General features: G+C 40.9%; 2 protein-coding genes across 2 annotated transcripts; one reads left to right on the forward strand and one right to left on the reverse strand.

The window, feature by feature from the left end:
- Window positions 1–1,033: 1,033 nt before the first annotated feature.
- Window positions 1,034–2,414, reverse strand: LOC310860545 (uncharacterized protein). The gene is made up of 3 exons (XM_083767521.1): window positions 2,357–2,414; window positions 1,904–2,011; window positions 1,034–1,222 (listed from the first exon to the last, which is right to left on the reverse strand). Exons 1-3 carry the CDS (start codon window positions 2,403–2,405, stop codon window positions 1,062–1,064), a joined length of 318 nt encoding a protein of 105 aa, XP_083623647.1. The 5' UTR covers window positions 2,406–2,414; the 3' UTR covers window positions 1,034–1,061.
- Window positions 2,415–2,861: 447 nt separating this feature from the next.
- Window positions 2,862–23,987, forward strand: LOC310860459 (protein-glutamine gamma-glutamyltransferase K-like). Its single transcript, XM_083767387.1, has 14 exons — window positions 2,862–2,986; window positions 6,999–7,279; window positions 8,130–8,324; window positions 12,111–12,362; window positions 13,990–14,108; window positions 14,333–14,440; window positions 14,987–15,164; window positions 16,010–16,148; window positions 17,461–17,653; window positions 18,050–18,203; window positions 18,654–18,938; window positions 20,406–20,566; window positions 22,464–22,600; window positions 23,378–23,987. The coding sequence occupies exons 2-14, from the start codon at window positions 7,000–7,002 to the stop codon at window positions 23,520–23,522; spliced, it is 2,346 nt and encodes a 781-aa protein (XP_083623513.1). The 5' UTR covers window positions 2,862–2,986; window position 6,999; the 3' UTR covers window positions 23,523–23,987.
- The last annotated feature ends 605 nt before the right edge of the window (window positions 23,988–24,592 follow it).

Raw genomic sequence — 24,592 nt, forward strand, 5'->3', positions numbered from 1 at the left:
TTGTTAAGTGGAAAGGTGAATTTAAATACTGAATGTGGTGAATAATGGTGGTGACCAATTATTACTCCATTAGGTCTAATCATTCTTCCTGTTTATTATGTATTACATTTAGGAACCAGGAATACAAGAATCTTCCGTTTAACAAACATATTTTCAAACAAATGGACAGCAATTGGTGCAAGGGGAGAACAAAGGGTTGCTGTACACAGGTTTAGGTCATAGGTGTAATTGTAAATCATTGGGTATAATGAGAGAGAGAGAGAGAGAGAGAGGAAGGGGGGGGGTAGAGAGGGGAGTTGCACCACTCGGTTCACACAGGTGTGATTTTTGTTGTATTTTCAGAAAGAAAGAAAGTAGGGGCAGAGAGAAAAGAGAAAAACATTAAAAGAGACGTGTCAAAGAAAACTATTCATCTACATAACTATATACACATAGTATTAAAAGCTTTAGGTTGTATATGAGATTAGACATAAGGTACGTCCACATAGCAGCAGGTGTGTACATGTATATGGTTCAATGTTGGGTGCATTGCTTTATATTTGGAATATTATTATTACTTATTACCCTAATTTTAAAGTAATATATTGTATTACATAAGCCTATTACTGTCTGAGCAAGAGTAATACATTACTATTACATATTAAAAAATTAAATGCTCAAATTGAACAATTAAATATTTAGTATATGGTAATTATTATAAATTATATATTGCGTAGCCGTAGACCTATACCCCATCCTACTCAGCTAATGGACAGTTAACACAGGAGTTAAATGTATTTCTTAAATTCATGGAAGCCAATTAATAATTTGATGACAAATTATAGAAAATAAGAAATTCTTTAAACTTCTGCAGTTGTCACATAATGTCACAAGACAGAGCCACGGGCAACGAGACAGACAGACAGTAATGCAGAAAGTAATGCAGCATGATTTTGATATTAAGTAATGTATTATATTACGCGTTTCGGTAATATTATTATGTTATGTAATGCGCATTACCCAACACTAAATGAGGTTAGACATAAAGTGCAAAAAGTAGCAGCAAAGATGAAGGATGTTTTTCAGATCTTCAAATTGAGGCGGAGAATAATTGTGGACAAGAGCAGCAGAATGTTGTTAGGACCCTTGTGCGTGGCGCTGTTACACAAGTCTCCCTCACAGCACTCCATGGCACCTCCACACGCTATGCTGCTCTGACAGCCCTTGGTAATGATGTCATAACCTGCGAAAAATAAATAATAATTATATAATAAGAAGAAGGAGAAGAAGAAAAATACTAAGAGTAGGCCATTGTTTCTCTATATCCGGGGACCACCAGGGATCCAAATCTGTATCACTTTCATCGTTCAATAAACTCTGGGGATTTGAAAGCGTAAATCAGAATCCAAGAGTTAAAAGAAATCACACCTGTGTGAAGTGAAGGGCGCTCTTATCATCGTACAACACATATGCTGTAAATTCTCCATTCATTGTCAATGGAATCTTTGTGTAGGACTAAAATAGCCAATTTGCTCACTCTTATCATCGTGCATCATCATGACGTAACATGTCGATTTGCTCAGACCCATATGACGTACATTCTCCATTCATTGTCAATGGGAATATGACAAAATAGACGATTTGCTCATCCTCAGATGACGTAAATTCTCCATTCATTGTAATGGCATTAATGTTTGTGTTAAGACAAACATCTCTATAGCTGTATATAGGAGGGGCTAGCGCCCCTCAAAAACAGACTCCCCACAGGAGGTGAAACGTTCATGTCAAACGGTGGGTCCTTTTCATGAAAACGGTTGAGAATCACTGGGCTACCAGACAATTGATTACACAGAGAAACATAGCCTATACCTGTTTGATGTATGATAACAACAAATGAAACTTTAAGTGTCGTGTGTTATCTTACCATCAACTTTTAAGGAGAAACAGCGGTTGAAGATGACAGGACATGATTTGGTGTCTGTGCACGAATGGGCTTCAGTTGCTGTACATGTGAAGCACCTTAGTCCATGAACTATAGAGAGACAGGTTACTGTTATACACAAGATGAGTGAGAAAATGCCTCATCATTGCATGGATGCTATATTCATCATCCCAGGCTAGCATGGAAAACCTCTGTAGACAGAAATAAGACAATAAGACACCATGAACTACTAGTTTTGTATTGGACTGGTTTATGTTCTGTGGTATTTTATTTTATTATTGTTATGCCAGGGACTACTAACATTCTTGCTGACTCCTGTACTGCACTGTACACATGTTGTACTGTGCATTATGCCTACTGCCCCCTCAAATGAACAAAAGAGAAAAACAACAACATCAACCATTTGTAACCTTTAATGATTATATATGTTCTTACCTGCAGGTGTGGTCATAAACAGAAATGCCAGGGCTGCACACAGCTTCATGGTGCAGAGATGGAGTGATGATGTAAACAACAGAAGGAACCCCTGTACCTTTAAAGAAGGGAAGTGGATTGTGGGTCGCGTCCCCCTCCATTCGCCCTCCCCCCCCCCCCCCCCTATTCCCCCTGTGGAACTTCTTTGAGCTGCTATTTTCGGCGATACCATCGTGCAACGAAGTGTAAATCAGGCACTGGTGCAGAGAGAGAGAGAGAGAGAGAGAGTGTGTGTGTGTGTGTGTGTGTGTGTGTGTGTGTGTGTGTGTGTGTGTGTGTGTGTGTGTGTGTGTGCGCGCGCGTGTGTGTGTGTGTGTGTGTGTGTGTGTGTGTGTGTGTGTGTGTGTGTGTGTGTGTAACAGTGTGTGTGTGTGTGCGTGTGCGTGTGCGTGTGTGTGTGTGTGTGTGTGTGTGTGTGTGTGTGAGAGAGAGAGAGAGAGAGAGAGAGAGTGGGTGAGTGAGTGAATGAGAGGTGTGTCATGTCCTCACTGGAAAGTTGAAAGCCCCGAGAGAGAGAGTACAACATTACATTCTGTAAACTAACTCACATATGCGGTCGGAGTAAAACAGGAGTGTCAACTTCTGAAACAAGTGAGTCTTGATTTTATTGTTTATTTGGTTTGTGGCTACTAGCCTACTCTGCTTTTTGCACATGGCAGGATTGTTAATTATGATGATTATGAATGACTGATTATTTCTGTGTCAGATTCCACAGGGTGACTAACCCACAACTTAAAAAAAAAACCTAATAAAAAACCTTAGTTGAGTTGTATGAGTTAGAGGCTATATATGCTTTAAATGTCAAACTAGAATAGATTTGCTCTATTACACAAAATGTAGGCTGATGAAGCCTACTGTAGATTAAATTATCTATTTCAATTTCCATATAGGCCTATTTATTGCTATGGATCAGATATATGACTAGGTTTCAATTACATCCATTATATTAAAAAAAAGAAAAGAAAAGAAAAAAAACGTACCAAGTTATCATCTTAAATTGTACTTGCTCCAGTTACAATGTTGTATGCTCATTAATTTTTTGTTTGTGCGGTCACTTCCAAATGCACTTCTTTATCCTAAAGTGGAGGAGACTCGCATACAGACACATAATGAGTCAGAATGTATAGCAAATTAGCAACGTATCACTTATTTTAACAAATAAATATTCCCTACTACTATACTACTATACCAAAACATACTGTTGGGAAACGAACCAAAGTGGAGGTATACTTCTCTGTGGTTTACTAGTGTTTTGCACAAGACATTTGGTGCTGATTGGTCCAGCACCAAACACTCTCAGAGTTAAACTAGAAAGTCAGCCCCTCGAGGCACAGGTCTCCACCAGGATAGGACTGTTTTTTGAGTGGTGCAACCACTCCAAGGAACAGCAATGTCCGTCCTAACCTATGTTATGTGACTATGTTTAGAGTAACAGTAGGGGCAAAAGTGGCGCTAGCTGATCTGTCCAGCATGACCTTAAGGCCACCTGAACAGTGTCTAATGGGTCATTCCTCAGATCAGGTTAATCACCAAAGGTGACAGAGCCTTTCAGTCTGTAGCTCCCTAGCCTCGGAAACTGCAGGTGTTTAGCTCACAGACTCTGGAATGCCCTTCCTTGGCTCTTTGAGAGCTGCAGAGTCTGTGTACATTTTAAAGAAATGAGCTAAAACATGCGCAGAGCAAGTTCTGTCAGGAAAATCAGTGCAGTTGCTGGCAGCAGTCCAGGTCCATTGGGTAGCCTCAACTCCACGTCCACATCCATTCATCCATTCACACACTCATTTCATTCTCAGACCACATTATTTAATCTGCAAGTTCTGTCAGGAAAATCAGTGCAGTTGCTGGCGGCCGTCCATTGGGCTGCCTCAACTCCACTTCTACATCCACTCAATATCCAATCAATCTGGTATTTTGCACTGCTCATTCCTGCTTGCTTTTTGCTGCTGTCATTCTGCTGCTGCTGCACACACCACTGCTTTCTTGCTAAGACACTGCTGCTCACCCTCCACCACCCCAGCTATACCACCTGTTGTTTTGGATCTGCTGTTTAAGTCCCTGTGGTCGGGACTGATGTGCTTTATCAGTGTACATAAAAAGCAGATCCAATTGTCCTGACGGAACCACTTTAAAACTAGACTGTTCCAACAAGCATTTGGTGAATGTCATTGAATTTATGTGTCTGCACCGGTTTTGTTTTCCAGCATACACAGCATGTATTTGTGTTGTTTCTAATAATTTTAATGTTTTGCTGTTTTTTATTGCTGTTGAGCACCTCGTGGAGTGGGCAACCTTTTCCAAGGCTGGTGTGATCATCACGCACCCAGTGCCGGACATATCTTATTATATGCTGCTAAATAGAATAATGCAATAATAGAATAGATTAGAATAGAACTAAATAATTTAATAATGAAACAAGTCTGAGTGAATAATTCAATATGAAAAATATGGGGCGGCAGTGGCTCAGGAGGCAGAGCAGGTCGTCCAACGATCCCTGGGTTGGCGGTTCGAAGCCCGGCTCCTCCTGTCCACATGTCGAAGTGTCCTTGGGCAAGACACTGAACCCTACATTGCCTCCAGTGGTTGCCACCATTGGTGTGTATGTGGGAAGTGGAAAGGATGCTGGCATTGACTGTTTGCCACTTCACCTCCCAATGTATGGATGAATGGACCATTGTAAAGAGCTTTGAGTAGACACATGCACACAATGCATATAGAAAAGTGCTATAAAAATGCAATTCATTATTATTATAAATGCCGCTCAGCGTTGCAGTGCATACTGCAGTATGTACTAGAAAAAGTGCCTTTCTGGGCACAGGTCTCCACCAGGAGGATAGGAGTGTGTGTGATGTTTGGCAAAATGTTTAGGAGACATATAATCATGTTTGTGTGTGTGTGTGTGTGTGTGTGTGTGTGTGTGTGTGTGTGTGTGTGTGTGTGTGTGTGTGTGTGTGTGTGTGTGTGTGTGTGTGTGTGTGTGTGAGAGAGAGAGACGCGGCTTGGCCTGTTGTAGTAGGTGTATCATTTGAATATGTCATCAATCGAGAGAGAGAGAGAGAGAGAGAGAGAGAGAAAACACAAATTAATTATTAATTAATTCATGCATGCATGCATTCATTCATTCATTCATTCATTCATTCAATCAGAATTTTGCAGTGTGAGGATGAAGTGGGTTTCCCCAACCATAACGCGTGTGCGTGTGTTTATGCATGATTGCTAACATGCAGAGCACATTAGTCTACCATTCCATGCAAACTTCTTCCTCGACCCTCCTTATATTTTTGGCAGCGATGTATTAGCTGGGGACTGGGAGTACTTTCTTTTCTCTTTTTTGATCCAGCTAGCTATGTCTTACATCATAGTAACCTTAAGGCGAGGGATATGTTTCCCGCACTGTCCATCTGAACTGACTGGTCCCCTGATAGGAGACACCTATCACCTGACGGACAGGACATAGGAAACACCCTATAGACAGTAGACCCTATAGATTAGTAGGTAATGCCTATTCACCTATTGAAGACAAAATAAACACAATATAAAAGCACATTTGTTACAATAAAACAGTGCAGAATAATGTATAATAATATAATCTGCCACACTAACACATCACTGTGCATACTTGTATGAGCACGCGACCAATACAACGTCTTTGAGTGTTTTTCAGGTGCCACTTAGAACTTAGATGATTGTGATTAGAGTGACACTCCCTATTCTACTTTCCTCTGCAGTCTGCTGTCAGTGCTTTCTATTGTGTGTCTGTGTGTGACTTCTCTGATTGCATTTCAACCCTGGACTTCTTTTGAGCATTCTGAGCATTCTGGTATTGCTTCATCGGATGCCGTTTAGTCACCATGTGTGACAGTTGCTGCAGGACTAGGAATGCAGAGACAGAGAGTGTGGGAAAGGCATTCAGGGGGACCAGAGCGATAGCTGTTAATATGAGGAACTCCACAAAGAGGATTACTGCAGCGCAGCAGGGTTACTGACATAATAAGATGAACAGTGGTGGACATCCAAAGCTAACTACATGGAAAACCTCTGTAAACAGCAATAAAATCATAAGAAGACACTATTCATTTTGTGGTGAAAGTATTCAACCCCAGTACTTGAGTCAAAGATACTCTGTCAAATTTGTAGTTTAGTTAAAGTACTGGAATACTTTAATTTCAATACAATAATACATTGATATTAAAAAGAAAATACACTTTTGTAATTTATACTTTTGAATATTTGTTTTAATTAGTGAAAATATCAGATCTACAAACACTTCACAATGTGACAAGATGTGAGTTTGAAGATTGGTGTTTTTGTATGTCACCATTGTACAACGACATGGCTTCAATTGTTAATCAGACCAATTGATTTAGTCAATTATTACAAAGTAAACATAGCCTAATGTTTTGATATATGTCGTTGATATTTATATAAAACAAACCTGCTTCTTGATTATTAAATTGAGCAACATTACATTATTTGGTTATTGGTTTTAAATAGGTTTAAATAGGTTTTGATATATTTTGGGGTAATTTCCTATAGCCATATGTCAAACCATTTTAATTCTCTCTCTCTCTCTCTCTCTCTCTCTCTCTCTCTCTCTCTCTCTCAGAATGCCTATAGAATCTGTGTCAGTCAGACGCAGATCGGCGGGGATCGGCAGGTTTCCAGAAGTCTCTGGTCCAGGATGGATGGAGGAGGACCTAGCGGAGGGAAAGGAAGAACCAGAGGAGGACGCCGTTAAGGAAGGGCTGTGTCGCAGGTGCATGTATTATGTCTGCCCCTGGTGCCGTCCCAAACTAGACGACGACGATGACATCACAGACACCGAGGTGACGGGTGTTGAAGACCCAGACAAGAAACCCCCAATCGATGGTATTGATGGACTCAGTGGTATGTTTTTTGGGGCAAATTATGGCAATGTTCTTCCCAACGTAAAGTGAAAGACTAAGTTATGGAAGACATCCTTCCCTCACGTATTAGGGCTGGTGGTCAATATGACCACCAACCCTAATTAATTCACTATTTCGGTTTTCATTATTTACTTTTCCCTCGAATTACAATTAATAAACAATTACTAAAATAAAATAGTGAAAATGGTACATCTACACGCTCACAAGGCGTCGCATCTGGTTGTGAGATTAAAGGTTTTATGACATTCATTTTCATTTATTTTTATTTTTTATTTTAGGTTTTATGACCTCAATTACACCCAAAAAACCTGAACTTTGAACATTCAGTGGATTTTCTGTGGTCTGAAGTTTTCTTTGGGGTTTGGAAGCCTTTTGAGCTACAATGAAAACAGGCAACACAGTGAAAACAGTGACATCTGCTGGCAAATCCCATTGACATAATTTATATGGGATTTGCAGGATCTTACAAATCAGAGCACCTGTTTGAGCCAGAAAACCCCAGATCACAGAAAATCTACTGAATGTTAAAAGTTCATGTTTTTTGGGTGCAATTGAGATTAGAAAACCTAAAAAAAATAAGAACAATTCCAAAACCTTTTTTTTAATGTCACAATCCCTTTAAAGATTGGCTACTTTTGATATTTTTGTACGCCACCACCATTGTACAACGAAGTCTAATGGCTTACGTGGTGTATCAAACGTGTATTCAAATTTTGTTTGCCGTACTGATTCATTGAAGTACTGTACAAGGAAAAAACTCTATATTGGTTCTAAATGTCAGTTTTGATATATTTTGCCCTATCACGTCCTACACATGTCTCTCTCCACAGAAGACGTCTTGCTGCAGGTGCGGTCCATAGACCTGATGAAGGCCCAGGCGGGGCAGAACCGCACAGAGCATCGCACAGATCGTTACCATGGTAACAACCTCATCATCCGTCGCGGGCAGACCTTCCAGATGTGGCTTGAACTCTCGCGACCTTTTAGTGCAGAAAATGACAAACTTCACCTTGAACTCAAAACAGGTCAGTCTCAAGACACACATATTTCATTGTAACCGTCAATCCACAGCTGAGCTCAGTAATGAGAAAGCACAAAAGGTCACGTACCGTATCATGCCAGTGTTTCCCAACCTTTTTTGTCCCAGGGAACACTTTTCATAGCCTAAGTTCAAGACCCATCAAGACCCATCAATGCATGTTACATACAGCGTATGTAACATGCATTGATGGGTCTTGAATGCATACAGAGAGGAGAATAGAGGAGGAGGAGAGTGGAGTTGGTGAGCCATGGCAAGTCTAGACGAATTCAGAAACGAGTCTCATGGTCGCAGCTTACGTATTTCCTCTGTTTTATGAACACAAGGCTGCTGTACTTTATACTAGTATAAAAGGTAGGTGGCTAGCGCACATCCAGTTCTTGTCTGGTGCTGGACTAAGGTAAGTACAATGAAGAGAGGAGAGTCCGCACACAGATTTGCTCCAAGGTGTTTGCTTTTTATTCAAAACACCATAATTAATACACAACGTTTCGGCCGTGAACGGCCTTCATCAGGTGATCACCTGATGAAGGCCGTTCACGGCGGAACTCTGGACTCTGCTGTACTTTATACCTCATACTAAGCATTTAAAGTATGAGGTATAAAGTACAGCAGCTTAGTTAACTTAGTAAAAAGCAGGTAAAAGAGTAACGTTTGAGGCAGACTAACATCAGTCACTCTACAGTTCACTGTAGTAGAAGAGGTGCGGGTTTACCCCGCAGCTATGTCGGCTCCACCTACAGGAAATACGTAAGCTGCGACCATGAGACTCGTTTCTGAATTCGTCTATAGAGCGTCCCGTTCATTTTTCCCATAGACTTTTCAAAAAGTATTTACTGTATTTAAAGACGTTTACAGCACGGACAAAGCCAATCATGACAATAAACACAATGTTTTGGACAGATAAAATAATTAGTAAGAAGAAAAAAAGCCAGGGTACAACACTTTTTGTTTTGTTTTTCTTCTTACTAATTATTTGATCAGCCCAAAACATTGTTTATTGTCATGTTTTGACACAACAAGAGTTGGCTTTGTCCGTGGCATAAATGTCTTTAAATAAATACTTTTTGAGATGGGGAAAATGAATGGGGAATTATTTCCTGGGCTCTCGTCGTTGTGAAAGGGGGCGGGACTGTGACGCTCTATAGCAGCATAGCTAAGGGCTACTGTAGTCCCAGGCAAGCCAGGGCCAGCCCTATAACTACAGTACTGTGAGCTACCTCAGGCCTTTGGAAGATAACTGACAAAAGCATTGTCCAATATTAGTATATTCCGAATGTTTAGTGTAACCAGTGTAAATATATAAATAAAAACTAATAATAAATATGGCGACATAAAGATGTTCATTGTGGACACAGACAGAAAGGCAGGAGACCATGTGAAGCATCCATGCATGTGATGCACATGATAACAGGAGTCATGAGACCAGGGGGATTATAGGAAGTGGGTTATGTGAGAAAAACAGATACCCAGGAGTGATCTGAAACCGGCTTGTTTGTATAATTTATGGCTGGCATTACTTCATTGTAAAATCCTCAATGTTAAGAGTTGTTTTTTTATCTTACTTTTTCTTTTTTGGGGGGGAAATGAATGCCCTAATTTATTATACTACTCACACAAAAGTAGCAAACCTACGCCGCCGACAAGCTTGAAATGCGTTTTGAGCTTGTAGATCTGCTACTTTTGTAGATCCGTTACCCGACAGAGAGGATATGTTCTTGCATGCTACTCGTGTAATTGAGTGTTTGTTTATTCTAGATTGTGTCTATAGTGTCAATATGTTTTGAGAAAAAACACAGAGGCCAACCCGGTGTTCACGGGAGATAAAAATGGCTTCTAGGATCAGCGGGAATATAAACTTAGGGAAGGGGAGAGCACTCAAAAAATGTGGAGGAGAGGAAGTGAAGTTAAAACAAGTTTTATTAATTATTCTATAAAAACGCCAACATGTTCTGACCAGTTAAGTCTTTTTTTATTGATGCCAGTTTTCACACCCATGGTGTGTACAAGTGCCTGAGTGTCTGTGCTGAGTGCTGACATTTTGCTATAATTATAGGTGCACATTAAATCAGACCCGAAGCTGCTTTTATTTATAGTAGCTGCATGCAGGAAAGATCCTCAGATGCCGTACACAAGACTGCACAACACGTTATGTGTGTTCCATTTAAATATTTTCATTTATATAGGTATATTACGTTGAGATATAAGTGTGTGTGTGTGTGTGTGTGTGTGTGTGTGTGTGTGTGTGTGTGTGTGTGTGTGTGTGTGTGTGTGTGTGTGTGTGTGTGTGTGTGTGTGTGTGTGTGTGTGTGTGTGTGTGACTGTGTGTGTGTGTGTGTGTGTGTGTGACTGTGTGTGTGTGTGTGTGTGTGTTTGCTTGCTTGCTTGAAAGAGTTCCAATTTTCCTAAATTACATTTTCACGTGTTCCCACACACACACCCTATAATGAATTATGGAATGCAGGTCTGGCACAGTATACAAGGGATTCAGCGTTGAAATGATACTCAGTGAGCATTGTGCCAAACTGCCATTCATTCAGACCATGATTTGCCAATATGGTAATGTAACCTTATAAAACGTTTACGATGAACGTTCTCAGAGATGATCATTGTGTCAGTGGGTTTTTAGAAATATTGAACCTTGGGACTAAATAATAACTACATTGGATTCATTTGAACAGGTGTTTACCATTGGTCTGATATCTCAAACCCTCACCCTAACCCTAACCTCCCACGGGGCAGCACACCTAAACCTAACCATAACCCTCTCCCAACCGTTAACGCACCCCTCACCAACCTTAATCTGGTTGTTTTAACGCACCCCTCACCAACCTTAATCTGGTAGTTTTAACGCACCCCTCACCATCACCACCCGTATCCGGTCGTTTTAACACACCCCTCACCAACCTTAATCTGGTAGTTTTAACGCACCCCTCACCATCACCAACCGTATCCGGTCGTTTTAACGCACCCCTCACCAACCTTAATCTGGTTGTTTTAACGCACCCTTCACCAACCTTAATCTGGTTGTTTTAACGCACCCCTCACCAACCGTAATCCGGTCGTTTTAACGCACCCCTCACCAACCTTAATCTGGTTGTTTTAACGCACCCCTCACCAACCGTAATCCGGTCGTTTTAACGCACCCCTCACCAACCTTAATCCAGTCGGACCAATGCTATGTCTAACCAATGGTATGTCTATGCCTCCCTTTTTTCTTTCATTTCCTGAAAAGTAATGGTTTTAGACATACAGTCGAAGTCGGACCGAAGTAGCTAAACCTACTATTTGGAGAGTTTCTGTTTAGTTTAGTTTATTTCTAAATATTTATAACGATTTAGCATTGCGCAAGGGCGTTCCCGTCCATTGGACACTACACATCTGTGCTATATAAATAAAATGTACTTGCTTTACTCTATCTAGCATTACAGCCATAAGATACATTTAGGGACAGCGCCAGCTGCCTTGTACGTAATTCACGGGTAGCGGGTAAGGCTTCGCCCATGATAGGTCCCACAAGGTTTCTACCCAACAGCGATCATATTTATTCCCTCTTTATTTATTCACTGTTACAATTTACCAAGCCTACTATATTACAGTACTCCCATGGCGAGAGGAATTCAAAGATGCTCCTTCTCCCCATTTAGTGTACTGATTATCAACATGGGTAATTGCTGGCACAGGCTCAGTTCCTCATGTTCATGAATAAAGATTTCCCTGGGTCCCAATTCTCTCTGTCGTTACATCTGCTATGACTTGTGTCTCTGTACAGGACCCATGCCTACAGTGGCAAGGGGAACGCACGTCATCATTCCACTGGTGGACGGATTGGAGGACGACCGCTGGGAGGCTAAAATTGTGCGACAGGACGGCAACAAAGTCCAGTTGTCAGTCAACTCGACACCCGCGGCAATTATCGGCCTCTACCAACTCACTGTGGTGACACAATGCCCGAAGGGTGATGCCACCTCCAAGCATGACCCCACCAATGACATATACATGTTGTTCAATCCCTGGTGTGAAGGTAATTGTCTGTAATTGCTTTACTGAGCACCATTTATTATATATTTTAGTTACTTATTTATTAATTGAACTGTGCCGTGCCACAACATAACTTTAATATTTAGTTCAAATATAGCGATCAGAATTATCCCTTGGTCCTTTTTGTTATAATGGAAACATGAACAGGAAACCCACTCATAGAATAATGACTAAATTGGGGAGAAAAAGGGGGTCAAAAATGTATTGGCTACTTTAAATAAAAAAAGAAAGAAAATAAATGAGAAAATACATGTACAGGCAAACACCCCTGGATTACTGTAGCTAAAGCGTTTGAGGTGCGGCTCAGTGTGGATTACTGAACCGTAACCTCACCCTGGGCTGAGCAAGAAGGGAAATAAACTGGAGGTCACAGTCACAGACATGAAATGGGAAATCTCTGACATCAAACAATTGATTGTCACCACAAATCGTCTATTAATAATGTCCTGGTATGACTGTTTGTCACCCTCGAGCTGCCGTTCATACAGAACACAGCGAGTTCTCAACAGGCCTGAAAATGAAGGCCCGGCCCAGGGTTCTGTACGAACGGCAGCTCGGAGTACTGTGTCCAGGACACTATTTGTGAAAAAAAGAAAAGAAAAAAGTTTGGAGATACTAAAATACCCACATTAGAATGAAGACAAGTAGCTTTCTATCATTCTAGCTGCATTTTACTTTGGGAGGGGTTGGCAAATGGAGAACAGGGGACATATATGAAACAAATGAAGGGCAACATGTATGTTGGGACAGGATTATAGTCTGATTCAGGGTACATGTTTTGGTGTGGATTTCTCCTTTAAGGGTGGGTACTTGGGGACCCACGGTGTGCGAGACACCGGCGGAGAAATGCAATCACATTTTCTGGTTAAAATGTTACAGGCTTGATTGTTGAATATTTCATAGCAGTCCGTTTCCTATTTTTCCCTCAGTGCTTCTTGTCTTTTTATACACAGTATGTGGGCAGTGCAGGCTGCATTGTACAATATATTTTGTACAGGCCTGAATTATATCCATTTGTATGAAGGTTATTAAGCCATAGTGTTGCTGCCAAACATGCGTTCCTTTCTAAAGCATGTTGTCAGTCTGGCACAACAACTTGTTATCGCAATTCCTGAAAGGGACCGCTTATTACACAATGTAGTTTTAAGTTCGACACCATGTTCTTGGATTGCAGTATGTCTGGGTGGCAGGTCATGTTTATCTATGAATGTCACAACCACAAGGAAACAAGAACAAAAAGTGGAAGGGGAAAGTTTTCCAGCTAGTCACCATCTTTCATTCTCTCACTGTACAATGTGTGTCATGGACCCTTCCGTGAAAACACAGGGAGAAAGCGCACTCCACCCTCAGCTCAAACAAATTACATCAAGTGAGGGCTTGATTTCAAATCTTACACTGGGGGAATTCAATCATTTCTGTTGTGGGGCTGGGCGATATGACTTGAAATCAATATCACAATTATTTCAAACTTTGGCTTACAAATAATATTCGTAAGCCACATCAAATAAATTAACCCACATGAGCAGGGTTATTGGTTCTAAATATAGGTTTGGATATAATGTATTTTCGGTTAATTGACCATCCCAACTTATTCCCTCTCTGACTATCAGGTGACGCAGTGTTCATGGATGATGAGGACGAGAGAGGGGAGTATGTTCTGAATGATGTTGGCAGGCTCTACTACGGCACACAGCATCAGATTGGAGCGAGGACGTGGAACTATGGCCAGGCAAGTGAAAAGCCCCGTTTATAGATGGAGGCTATAGCTTAGTGGGTGGAGAGGCTGTCTGCTAATCAAGGTCACCTGTTCGCTCAAAAAAACTGTAAAAAATTAGCTCATCATGACATTCTGAGCAGTCATCAGCTGGGTGAAGCTGGCCTGGAACTGAATATCCCCAGAGGGATTAATAGTATAAATAAATAAACTTCTTTGTTCCCTGTTTGTGGCATCAGTTTGATGAAGGAATGCTGCCAGCATGCCTGTACGTCCTAAAGAAGAGTGGAACACCTCCATCCGGCTGGGGCGACCCTGTTAATGTGGTGCGAGTTGTCTCCGCCATGGTGAGCCTTTCATTTACTGTGCATGCAAAGGATACATGATGCAGGTGTTTAGTGCACATGCAGGGGTGGAAAGAGAACTAGAATATCCTGTACTTTGTACTTTTGAACACTTGATTTATTGGTAAGTATACTCCAGTCCAAGTACTAGACCAGAACTGCCTGGCTGTAACTTTGTCAATATGAAAACATTCTACCAACCAATCTCTTCATTTCATTGATGCTCTCTAAAGTGAACTAACTTATTATTTTATAAGAACACTTTCTCAAAGATTGACTCATGAGAGAAAAGTTGTTCTTCTGGTTGTGAAATAACAACATACATAATTGGCTGCTCTGTAATACTTTTCTTTGAACACATTTAAAGAAGCATTTCGCTACTTTCCACCCCTGTGCCGGTGTTTCAAATGTTTAATTTCAATTATATTAACATCCTCATTATGCGTGTATCTGTCTTCACTATTTGTGGTCATGTGACGATGAAATATAGCTGATGTTTCAACTCTGAGTTTAAAAATAAATGAATGCTACTACACCTCCTGAATCCAGATCAACTCCATTGATGACTTTGGTGTCGTGGTGGGGAACTGGTCAGGGAACTATTCGAATGGGACCTCTCCCACCGCTTGGAGCGGCAGTGTGGAGATCCTGAAGGCCTACCACAAAGCTGGAGGTCACCCCGTCAGTTACGGACAGTGCTGGGTCTTTGCTGGTGTTACCACAACAGGTTACTAGTCATTTATTTTACACTGATGGAAGAAGTACATGTTTTACTTAACACATTCCGTGCGTTATAGCCTATTATAAAAAGCCACGGTACTGCCGATAACTTTGGAGCATACGCCATAAAAAAGTATTTGCGCCTTTGATCCATGAAAATCCCCCTGAAAATAGTCCCATGCCTAGCCGAAAAATAATCCACCGTCGTGATGTGGAAGAACAATAAACAGTAATGCTGGATGGATCCAACTGTAAAACCCTGTTCACTGGCATTGAACTAATTTTCCCAGAAGCCCTTGCAAGCCAGTGGATAGGTTGATTTCCGGTTACGTCATCATAACGCGTCGGCCTCGTCACGTTGTCCGCGACAAAGCCGGTTTTTCATTAAAGTCATTCAAAAACGTTGAATTAAACATATAAAACAAATAGTGCAGGGAAAGACAATGGAATAAAACGCGTGTATAGCGGGTTACACAGGGAAGCTGTTAAGTAAATGTAACAATAATGCAATGTAGATATACTCTGTTACAAGTAGAAGTCCCGTATTCAAAGAATTGTTTGGTGAAAAATATTCCTACAGTATGTTCACAGATTTTCAATGCTTTTTAAAATTATTAAAATTAGCTTTGAACAGACAGGTCATATATAACATCTTTATAAACATTTTCTAAACTAACTTTACAAAATTGTGAAAATGTATCAGATCTAAAAGCTCACAGCGTGTTGCAATGTGACGCATTGAGAGCTTGTAGATTTGCTGTTTTTGCTATTCATCATACATCATATAGCATTATAGGTCTTAAGTGGTTTCATGTTCTTTCTCAAATTTCATGAACCCATGTGCTTTTTCAGTGATGCGGTGTTTAGGCATTCCCACTCGCACTGTGACCAACTACAGCTCAGCTCATGACACTGACACCTCCTTGACCCTCGACGTGTTCTTTGATGAGAACCTGGATCCTTTAGATTACCTCAACGCAGACTCTATATGGTGGGTGGTGATGTCATAGTTTATGATGACTGAAACCTAAACAGAGTAAAAAGTATACTCAGATTATTATTTCTTGAGGGGCGCTAGCCCTCCAACGTCTGGCTTTCAGATGACGTAAAAAACCACTCATGTGGAAGCCAAGTCTATGGACTTTTTATATTTCAATGATTGCTTAATAAACAGCAGCCAGAGTACTGCTGTTGAAAGAAGTGAGGCACCCCTCACTTCACACGAGTGTGATCTTTTACCTTCATGTACCCACTTTCAACCTTATATACTTATACCAACAATATATAATTGGTCCTCAATAATGCTCTTTATAAGATGGCACCATTTTCATCTACTCATGCTGTGTCTCATTGGTGGCCTTTGGACAGTTCAGAAACCTGCCCACCAATGACATCTTCGATGGGGATATGCCGATAGAAACTACAGCCTTTCTATTCCTCTCTATCAGTCTGAAATTAAAGCCATTATTCTTGCATTAACAAATATTTTGTTTGAAATGACCAAATCTGCCTAGCGATGATGTCACTGGTTTCTGTCCGAACTGTCCACAGCTCTCCTCTCAAACGCTGAGCGAGGAGACGGATAGTAAAAGCAGCATTTATTTTATTCATAATGTGCATTGTGCTTTAGCTCAGTGGTTTTCAACCCTTTTCCTATCAAGGCCCATTCTGCATTTGAGCCACAGACCACCATTAATGACATTTTGCGTCTCAGACCCAAAACTAAAGAAAATTTTGTTGTCGTTGGGTAGGATTTCGTCCATAATTCCATGCTGTATTTTTTTTTTTTTAACTCTTTATTTTAGGATTTTTTAATATGCAAGACAGACAAAAAAGACAAACAAGACATACAATAGGACAGAAACATCAACAGTAAAAATAAAAACTGAGTAAAAACAAAAGAAAAAAGAAAAGAAAAAACAAGACGTCATGGGATGTACAACAGCAGCAATACATATTACAAGTTTTTAATTCCATGCTGTATTGATGTTGTATAGTATACCTATTAGGAGAGACAACAGGCAAACGTTGATCAAAATAACAATTCTTCTACATTCTCTAATTGTGTAGACTTCTTGAAAATGAAGTAATGCCGATGCTTAACAATAATGTAACTCTTGAGAGCGTAAAATGAATTTGGTTTCATTTTACACTTTCAAGAGTTAAAGATCTAATAAGGGTCCATTTGGTTACCAACTCCATCATTTAGCCGGGGACCCCCTGGAACCCCCTCAAGGACCACTGGTTGAAAACCACTGCTTTAGCTTATAAAGTATGCCCTCCTCCACTCTCCCTCCCTGTAGGAACTTTCACGTATGGAATGACTGCTGGATGGAGCGCAGAGACCTGCCTCATGGCATGGGGGGCTGGCAGGCTGTGGACGCTACTCCTCAGGAGACCAGCCAGGGGACCTTCCGCTGTGGTCCCGCCTCTCTGACTGCCATCCGCAACGGCCAGGTGTTTTACAAGCACGACTGTCCCTTCGTCTTTGCTGAGGTTTGTGTGACACACGTTTCCATCTTCTTGATTTGTCAAGTTATTATGGCCTCCTTTTGGGCCATAATAATAATGCCTGTTTTTGGGCGTGTTAAAAATGTTAATGTCAATGAATGTTACATTTCTTTTTTCTTTTTTTAATCTTCAAACATTTTCAAAAGAAGAATAGCAGATCTACAAGCTCACAGCCACTTGACTTAAGCCCTGCATGAACAGATAGCAAAAATAGAATATTTGCAAGCTCACATACTTGTGGATGAGCTATAATAGATTGGTAGGCCTATAACATTAGGACTTAAGTGGTTAATCCAAAGTATATTTGTAGACATTATTGCCATCATATCCACATATCCAGAACGTGTGTTGAGTCATTCCCCTCTCTGTCCTCACTTGCAGGTGAACAGTGATAAGATTTACTGGCAAAGGCAGACAGACAACACCTTCACTCAGATTTACAGCGAGAAGAACATTGTTGGTCACAAGATGAGCACCAAGGCTGTGGGTTCTGACGAGCGCCATGACATCACGCATCTTTACAAACACCCCGAAGGTATCGACACAAATAAACCATGGGTACAAATCATCGCTGTTGAGCGGAAACCTTTTATGCACAAAACCGTTACTTTTCAGGAAATGAAAAAACCTGTGTTCCAATGAATCCAATTAGCCTAGTTATTATTTAGTCATAAGCTCTTGCTAATACTTTTCATTGGTTAAATATTTATAAAACCCAAAGACAGATTTAACCACTTGTTAGGTGAAAACATTCAAAAATAGAGATCTACTCATAACGATCAACTATTTTCACTCCATTTGCGTGGCATTATCATTATGATGAAGTAGGGCATTCATTACCAAAAATAAATCAAAAACTGAAATATTGAGATACAAGGTTTCTGCCCAACAGCGATGAAATGCTGAACATGAGGGACCTGACTTAGACCTTCAAGTGAGGGAATTAATAATATTGCCTATTGTTCATAATATTGTCCTCCCCCAGGCACAGAGGAGGAGCGCATTGCGGTGGAAACGGCTTCTCGCTACGGCACCAAGCCAGAGACATATTTGGCGGCCACAGCAGAGGACGTGTTTCTAGAGGTGACCATGGACGGCGAGGGCCCTCGCATGGGGGACAACGCCGAGCTGACCATCGTGCTGCGAAATGACAGCTCACAGTCGCGCAATGTCAACCTCCACAGCCAGGTGGCAGTCATGTACTACACAGGCGTCCACAAGGCCACTGTTAAAACGGACCGGACACAGGTGGAGCTGATGCCCAACGAGGGTGAGTGAAGAAGCCTAATTTTGCCACTGTCGAGTTGGAAACCTGTCCAGAAATGCCTCCTGTGCAGAAAATGTGAAAAGGAACCTGTCTTCCAATGGATGAGCTTCACTATGTGACACTATAGTATGAGGTAGGCCGCAGCAGTCCCCAAACGTTTTTGGCCATGCACCCTGTTACCTCCTGACCTAGCTGACGCACCCCCCATTTGGCCGAACATTATAAACTTTTTAATGATTATGGCAAATAATCACAGAATGTCACTGCACTGAGAGACATGCAGCTGCTGTATACTCCCACAGGTGCTCTATGAATCTCCTTACAACAGTGTTTTACCGGATTTGGCCATTTGTGTTAAATAACACCATGAAACCACAATTACCCTTTTCATGTCACGCAACCCCTAGAGGGCGTGACCCCAAGGGGTGCACGCACCACAGTTTGGGAACCCCTGAAGTATGGAATTCATTTACAAAAGAAAAACAGAAAAATGTAGAGATAAGGTTTCTGCCGGACAGCAGCAAATTGATACTTGATACTGTGTACTGGATACAATAAGGTATATTTAATGGTTTTGGTTCCTCAATATTGTAGCAGCAATAACACAAATAAATAATGAATTATAAAAAATTAATAAGGTAATAAAAAGTATTAATCAAAGCACACATGGAGGTGATTGAAACTGCTACATGTGTACATTAGCATCTATTTGTGTATGTACATTTTTGTGCCAGCTCAGTCTTGTGGTTTGAGTGTAGGCCCTGAGATTGGGAAATCAGGGGGTTCAATCCCGGACGAGACATACCAAAAACTAATTTAAAATGGAACCCAATGCCTCTCTGCTTGTCACTCAGCATCAATGGTTGGTTTAGGGGTAAATCCCTGTGACATACTAGTGTCATGTCGAGGGGGTGTACATGTATCAAGGTGCCTGAATGCAACAATCCATGTGACCTATGGGCCACATGGCTGTGGAACCATGTTCACACGTACAGACAAGTGCGCATCGTTTCCGTATCCGCCCTAGAGTCTAGATCTAGAGCGGATCAGCAGCCTGCAAAGGAACTCGACCCCCTACCATTATAAATAAACACTCAGTTCCACCAAGGCTCGTGAAAATAGTAACATGTTACTTTTGGAAGAAAATGTGAAAGTGGCTAGTTACGTTACTAGTTACTGGAAAAAGTGATAATATTACTGAAAGTAATATATTACCGGTACTTTAGTTGACAACACTGGTGTGCGCAATCTTGTTATGTAAAGTGCCAGGAGCCCGTTTATGTGGGGTGTGTTTAAACTTTACATATGATAGTAGGGGGCTGTCTGTGTGTGTGTGTGTGTGTGTGTGTGGTAGGCAGATACTCCTATAGTGTCAGTTACTGTCGTCAGTTGTCACTCAGTATAACTGAAAGACATCATGACATTGTAATTTGTTGTATTCTGAGGTTTATTCGAATCTAACCATTACAGTAAAGTCTTTGGATTGGTCTCTGGAGTACAAACACTACCAGGATCAGCTGGTGGACCAGGCTGCTCTGATGCTGACACTGTCAGGCAGGGTGGAGGAAACGCAGCAGGTCGTCGCTACGCAGTACAGCTTCCGACTCAGAACCCCAGACCTCATCATAAAGGTGAGCCGAGAGCCAGAGACCATCACAATGAAAAGATTGCCAGAGAGTGATGGCAAACTCATATTATTTTCACAATGAAAAGATTGCCTGAGAGTGATGGCAAACTCATATTATTGCACCGGGTCCTGATGGGATAAGGGGTTATGTGGTTAAGGAATGTAGGGAGCAGCTCAGCCCTGTACTGAGACACATGTTCCAGGTATCGCTAAAATCTAGCTATCTAGCGGCTAGATACACACTATAATCCGACTATCGGCCGGTTGCCTTGACAACATTGTTAATAAAAAGCTTGGAGAACATTATCTTAAATAAATAACCTCCTTAATAATGAAATGGACCCCTTGCAATTTGCATATAGAAAGGGATGTTTAGTACAGTCAAACCAAGCTATACAAACCGGGTCCCATCCCAACCAACCAATACTGGGGTGGCAGAGTATGAAAATATATTTTTTCACTTTGACAAATATTCATTATTCACACCTCCAAAAATCCAATTTAGTTCATTCAACTGAATGTGTGAATGGACATTGTCATCATGCCGGCCCATAATACACACATTCAGAGTGTTAATTGCGTTTCTCGGCATTGATCGAATACAACAGAGAATTCAACAGTTCGCAGTTGCAGTGACTTTTCTTCTTCTCTTTATTCTTTTTCTTTTAAATGTTTTCTTGTGGCTTTCGCCTTTTTTATATTTTTTATGGAGGGACAGACAGTAGGCTGACAGGAAATGAGGAGAGAGATGGGGGGTCACTCCCCCATCCCGCCTGTTGAGGACCACTGATCTAGATAAACCTCAAAAGAAACGATATGCTCGGGTACTCTTTGTAGATTTCTCCTCTGCGTTCAACACGATGAGGAAACTGTTTGATATGGGTGTTAACACCAATATCATCAGGTGGGTTGAGTCATTCCTGATTGAGCGGGTACAACATGTCAAGGTGAATAAAGCAATATCTCTCCTCATTACGACCAAATTGGGGGCTCCGCAAGGGAGCGTGATTTCACCAGTATTGTTAAATTCGCAGACGACACAGCTATTGTTGGTCTGATTGAGGATGATGAGATAAGCTATCGAAGAACAGTGGATGAGTTTGCCGGTTGGTGCAGGACTAACTTCCTTCAGCTGAATATCAAAAAATCACACCCGTGTGAACTGAGTGGTGCAACTCCACCTCCCAAATAGCTGGGGTACGATGATTTGAGAGTATGACCTCAATGTATGAGACCCGGGTACTCAGAAAGGGGAAAGCTATTACTAGGGACAATACACCCGTTACACAGCCAATACCATCTTTTACCATCAGGGTGACGGTACATCTATCTATCTATCTATCTATCTATCTATCTATCTATATCTATCTTATTGTCTGTATGGCCATATCGCTTGACAGAACAGAACTTTAAGCTTATTGTGACGTTTTTCAATTGAACTGTTATTCTTTCCCTATAGAGCGTCGCAGTCCTGCCCCCTTTCATGACGACGCCTGGCCCAGGAAATGAATCAAAATGCATTTTTCCCAGAGACATTTCAAAAAGTATTTATTTAAAGAACTTTTAAGCGTTGTACGAAGCCAACTCGAGTCGTGACAAATCATGACAACACAGTAACACACACAATATTTTTGACAAAACAAATAATTACATAGAAGAAAAACAACAACAAAAGTGTTTTTCTACTTTCTAATTATTTGTTTGGCCCAAAACATTGTGTTTATTGTCATGATTTGTCACGACAAGAGTTAGCTGATGTACTGTACAAGCTCACAACCCAACACGTGTCTTGTTGCAGATTGTCTATTTTCCTTGTACGTCAGTGTCAGACTTAAACAGTCAAATCTCGTTCAGGTTCCGAAATGGTCTGACATGATCATTATTTTTGTCCTCCAATGCAGCCAATTGGAGAGGCCGTGGTAGGGAACAAGATGGCGGCAGAGATTTCCTTTACCAACCCGCTGCCACGGGAGCTGAAAGATGTGGTGCTTCGTCTGGAGGGCCCCGGTCTGCTGACAGTCCGGAAGATTCCTGTCGGGTAAGGAAACACATGACCTCAGTGTTTCCAATTTTTGGGTTGCAGAACCATTTTTATGGGTCACTAATAAATATCCCTTATGTTTTTCATGTTTCCTACATTTGTCTTCATTATAATTTAAAAATAGTTTCAAAATATAAAAATATATATATATATATATATATATATATAATAAATGAATTAAAATATATATGTTTTAAAAATCCATGATGAAAAGCTTTAAAAAGAAATCCGGTCTACTATCGCACAACGCATCGTTTCGCATGCGAGCATGTAGATAGATATTATTAGTGATGGGAGATTAATCAGCAAACACATCAGTATCGGCCGGTTTTATTTGTTTTTAGATTAATCGGCATCGGTTCGATTAATCAATCAGACGATTAATTAATCGGACTGTCTTTACAGATAAACAAGCCCAAAGTAACAGCCTGATCTACAGGCTCACAATATTAAATATAAAGGTATTTAAGTTAAAACTGACTTGCCTATAGCCTGCAGTGCAGATACCCTGTTACATTTATTTTTCAGAATGGACACAATTATTATAATTTTTCAATACAGAATCAGATCATATCGACATCGGTAATATCGGTTATCGGCCATAACAGCAATTAATTATATCGGATATCAATATCGGCCAAAATGTCTCATCGGCACATCCCTAGATATTATATTCACTATGAAAATATTGCTTAAGTGATTAATTCACGTTGCTTTTACCTCTTCCTGTCGCGTGCCCTCAGTCTGACATCGCTGTCATTTTCTTTCCCACAGAAATATTGGAAGTAGTGCCTCCAAGACTTGGACGGAACACTTGGTCCCATCCCTGTCGGGACCCAGGAAGCTGCTTGCTTCACTGGACTGCAAACAGCTCACTCAAGTTCATGGCGTGGTCGACATTACTGTGCAGGACAAATGAGATGGTCACTAAATTAGTAAATGTTTTATTACTAAAGATAAGATTAACCTTATTGATCCCTGTGTGGGAATTCAGATATAGTAGCATTTCATAAGTATCATGTAAGAGTTGAGAGATAAGTACTGTATATACATGTGATACTCTAAAACAGGGATGGGCAACTTTGATGATAGAGGCCACTATATTTCCACACTCCAAAAAAACTAAATACTTTGAGATGGGGGGTCCATGGCCAAATAGATCAACATTGTCAAATAGTATAGTATAGTGGCAGTGGCAGGAATAATAGTATTCTGTGAAACTCAGTATTATCCTATGACAATGTATTAGTTCTTGAACTAATAATTCCAGAGATTCCAAGTCTGTGTAGTGACCGAAAAGGATAGCCAAATCTGAGATCTCTGAATGAAATTGGTATTTTTTAAATGAATGTACATATTATGTATTTACAAGCATATTTGTATTTTGCCATGTATTTTTACAAATGTTTATGACATTGTGTTGTTAAATATTTTACCCAATCATCAACATATAAATCAGATTCTATTTTATTACATCTGTGTGGTCTGATTTATTTTCCACATTATGCACGCGCACGCACACACACACACACACACACACACACACACACACACACACACACAACACAGCTTGTTGCCTGTGGTAATGTGGGAGGGGTAAACTGTTTTTGAGTGGCCCCAAACACATGAACGCGCTGCCGTTGAACACGCACGAGCGTCGTCCGTCGTGAACATGTACAATGATAGTCAACGGACAGCGCGTTCATGTGTTTGGGGCCAGGCTGCAATACCTTCATTCGGCCACTATGTCCATTTCGCCTCAGGGTTTCCTCTGGGTGCCTTCTCTATTCATAATGTGGCCAGGGCACTAAGGCCCGGACACAGAACACCAGACTACGCCACTCTGGGAATTTCACCCAGAGAATATATGTATATCATTGCCCACTGGGCAATGATAAGAAGAGGGAGCAGAGACGTGTAGTTCCAGTACAAAAATGTATATTGTTTTATTATGTTGAATACAAAAGGGTTACTTAAAAGAGACTTTAA

This window comes from Protomyctophum parallelum (genome assembly GCF_964188405.1).
Source record: "Protomyctophum parallelum genome assembly, chromosome: 6".
Classification (NCBI taxonomy): Eukaryota; Metazoa; Chordata; class Actinopteri; order Myctophiformes; family Myctophidae; genus Protomyctophum; species Protomyctophum parallelum.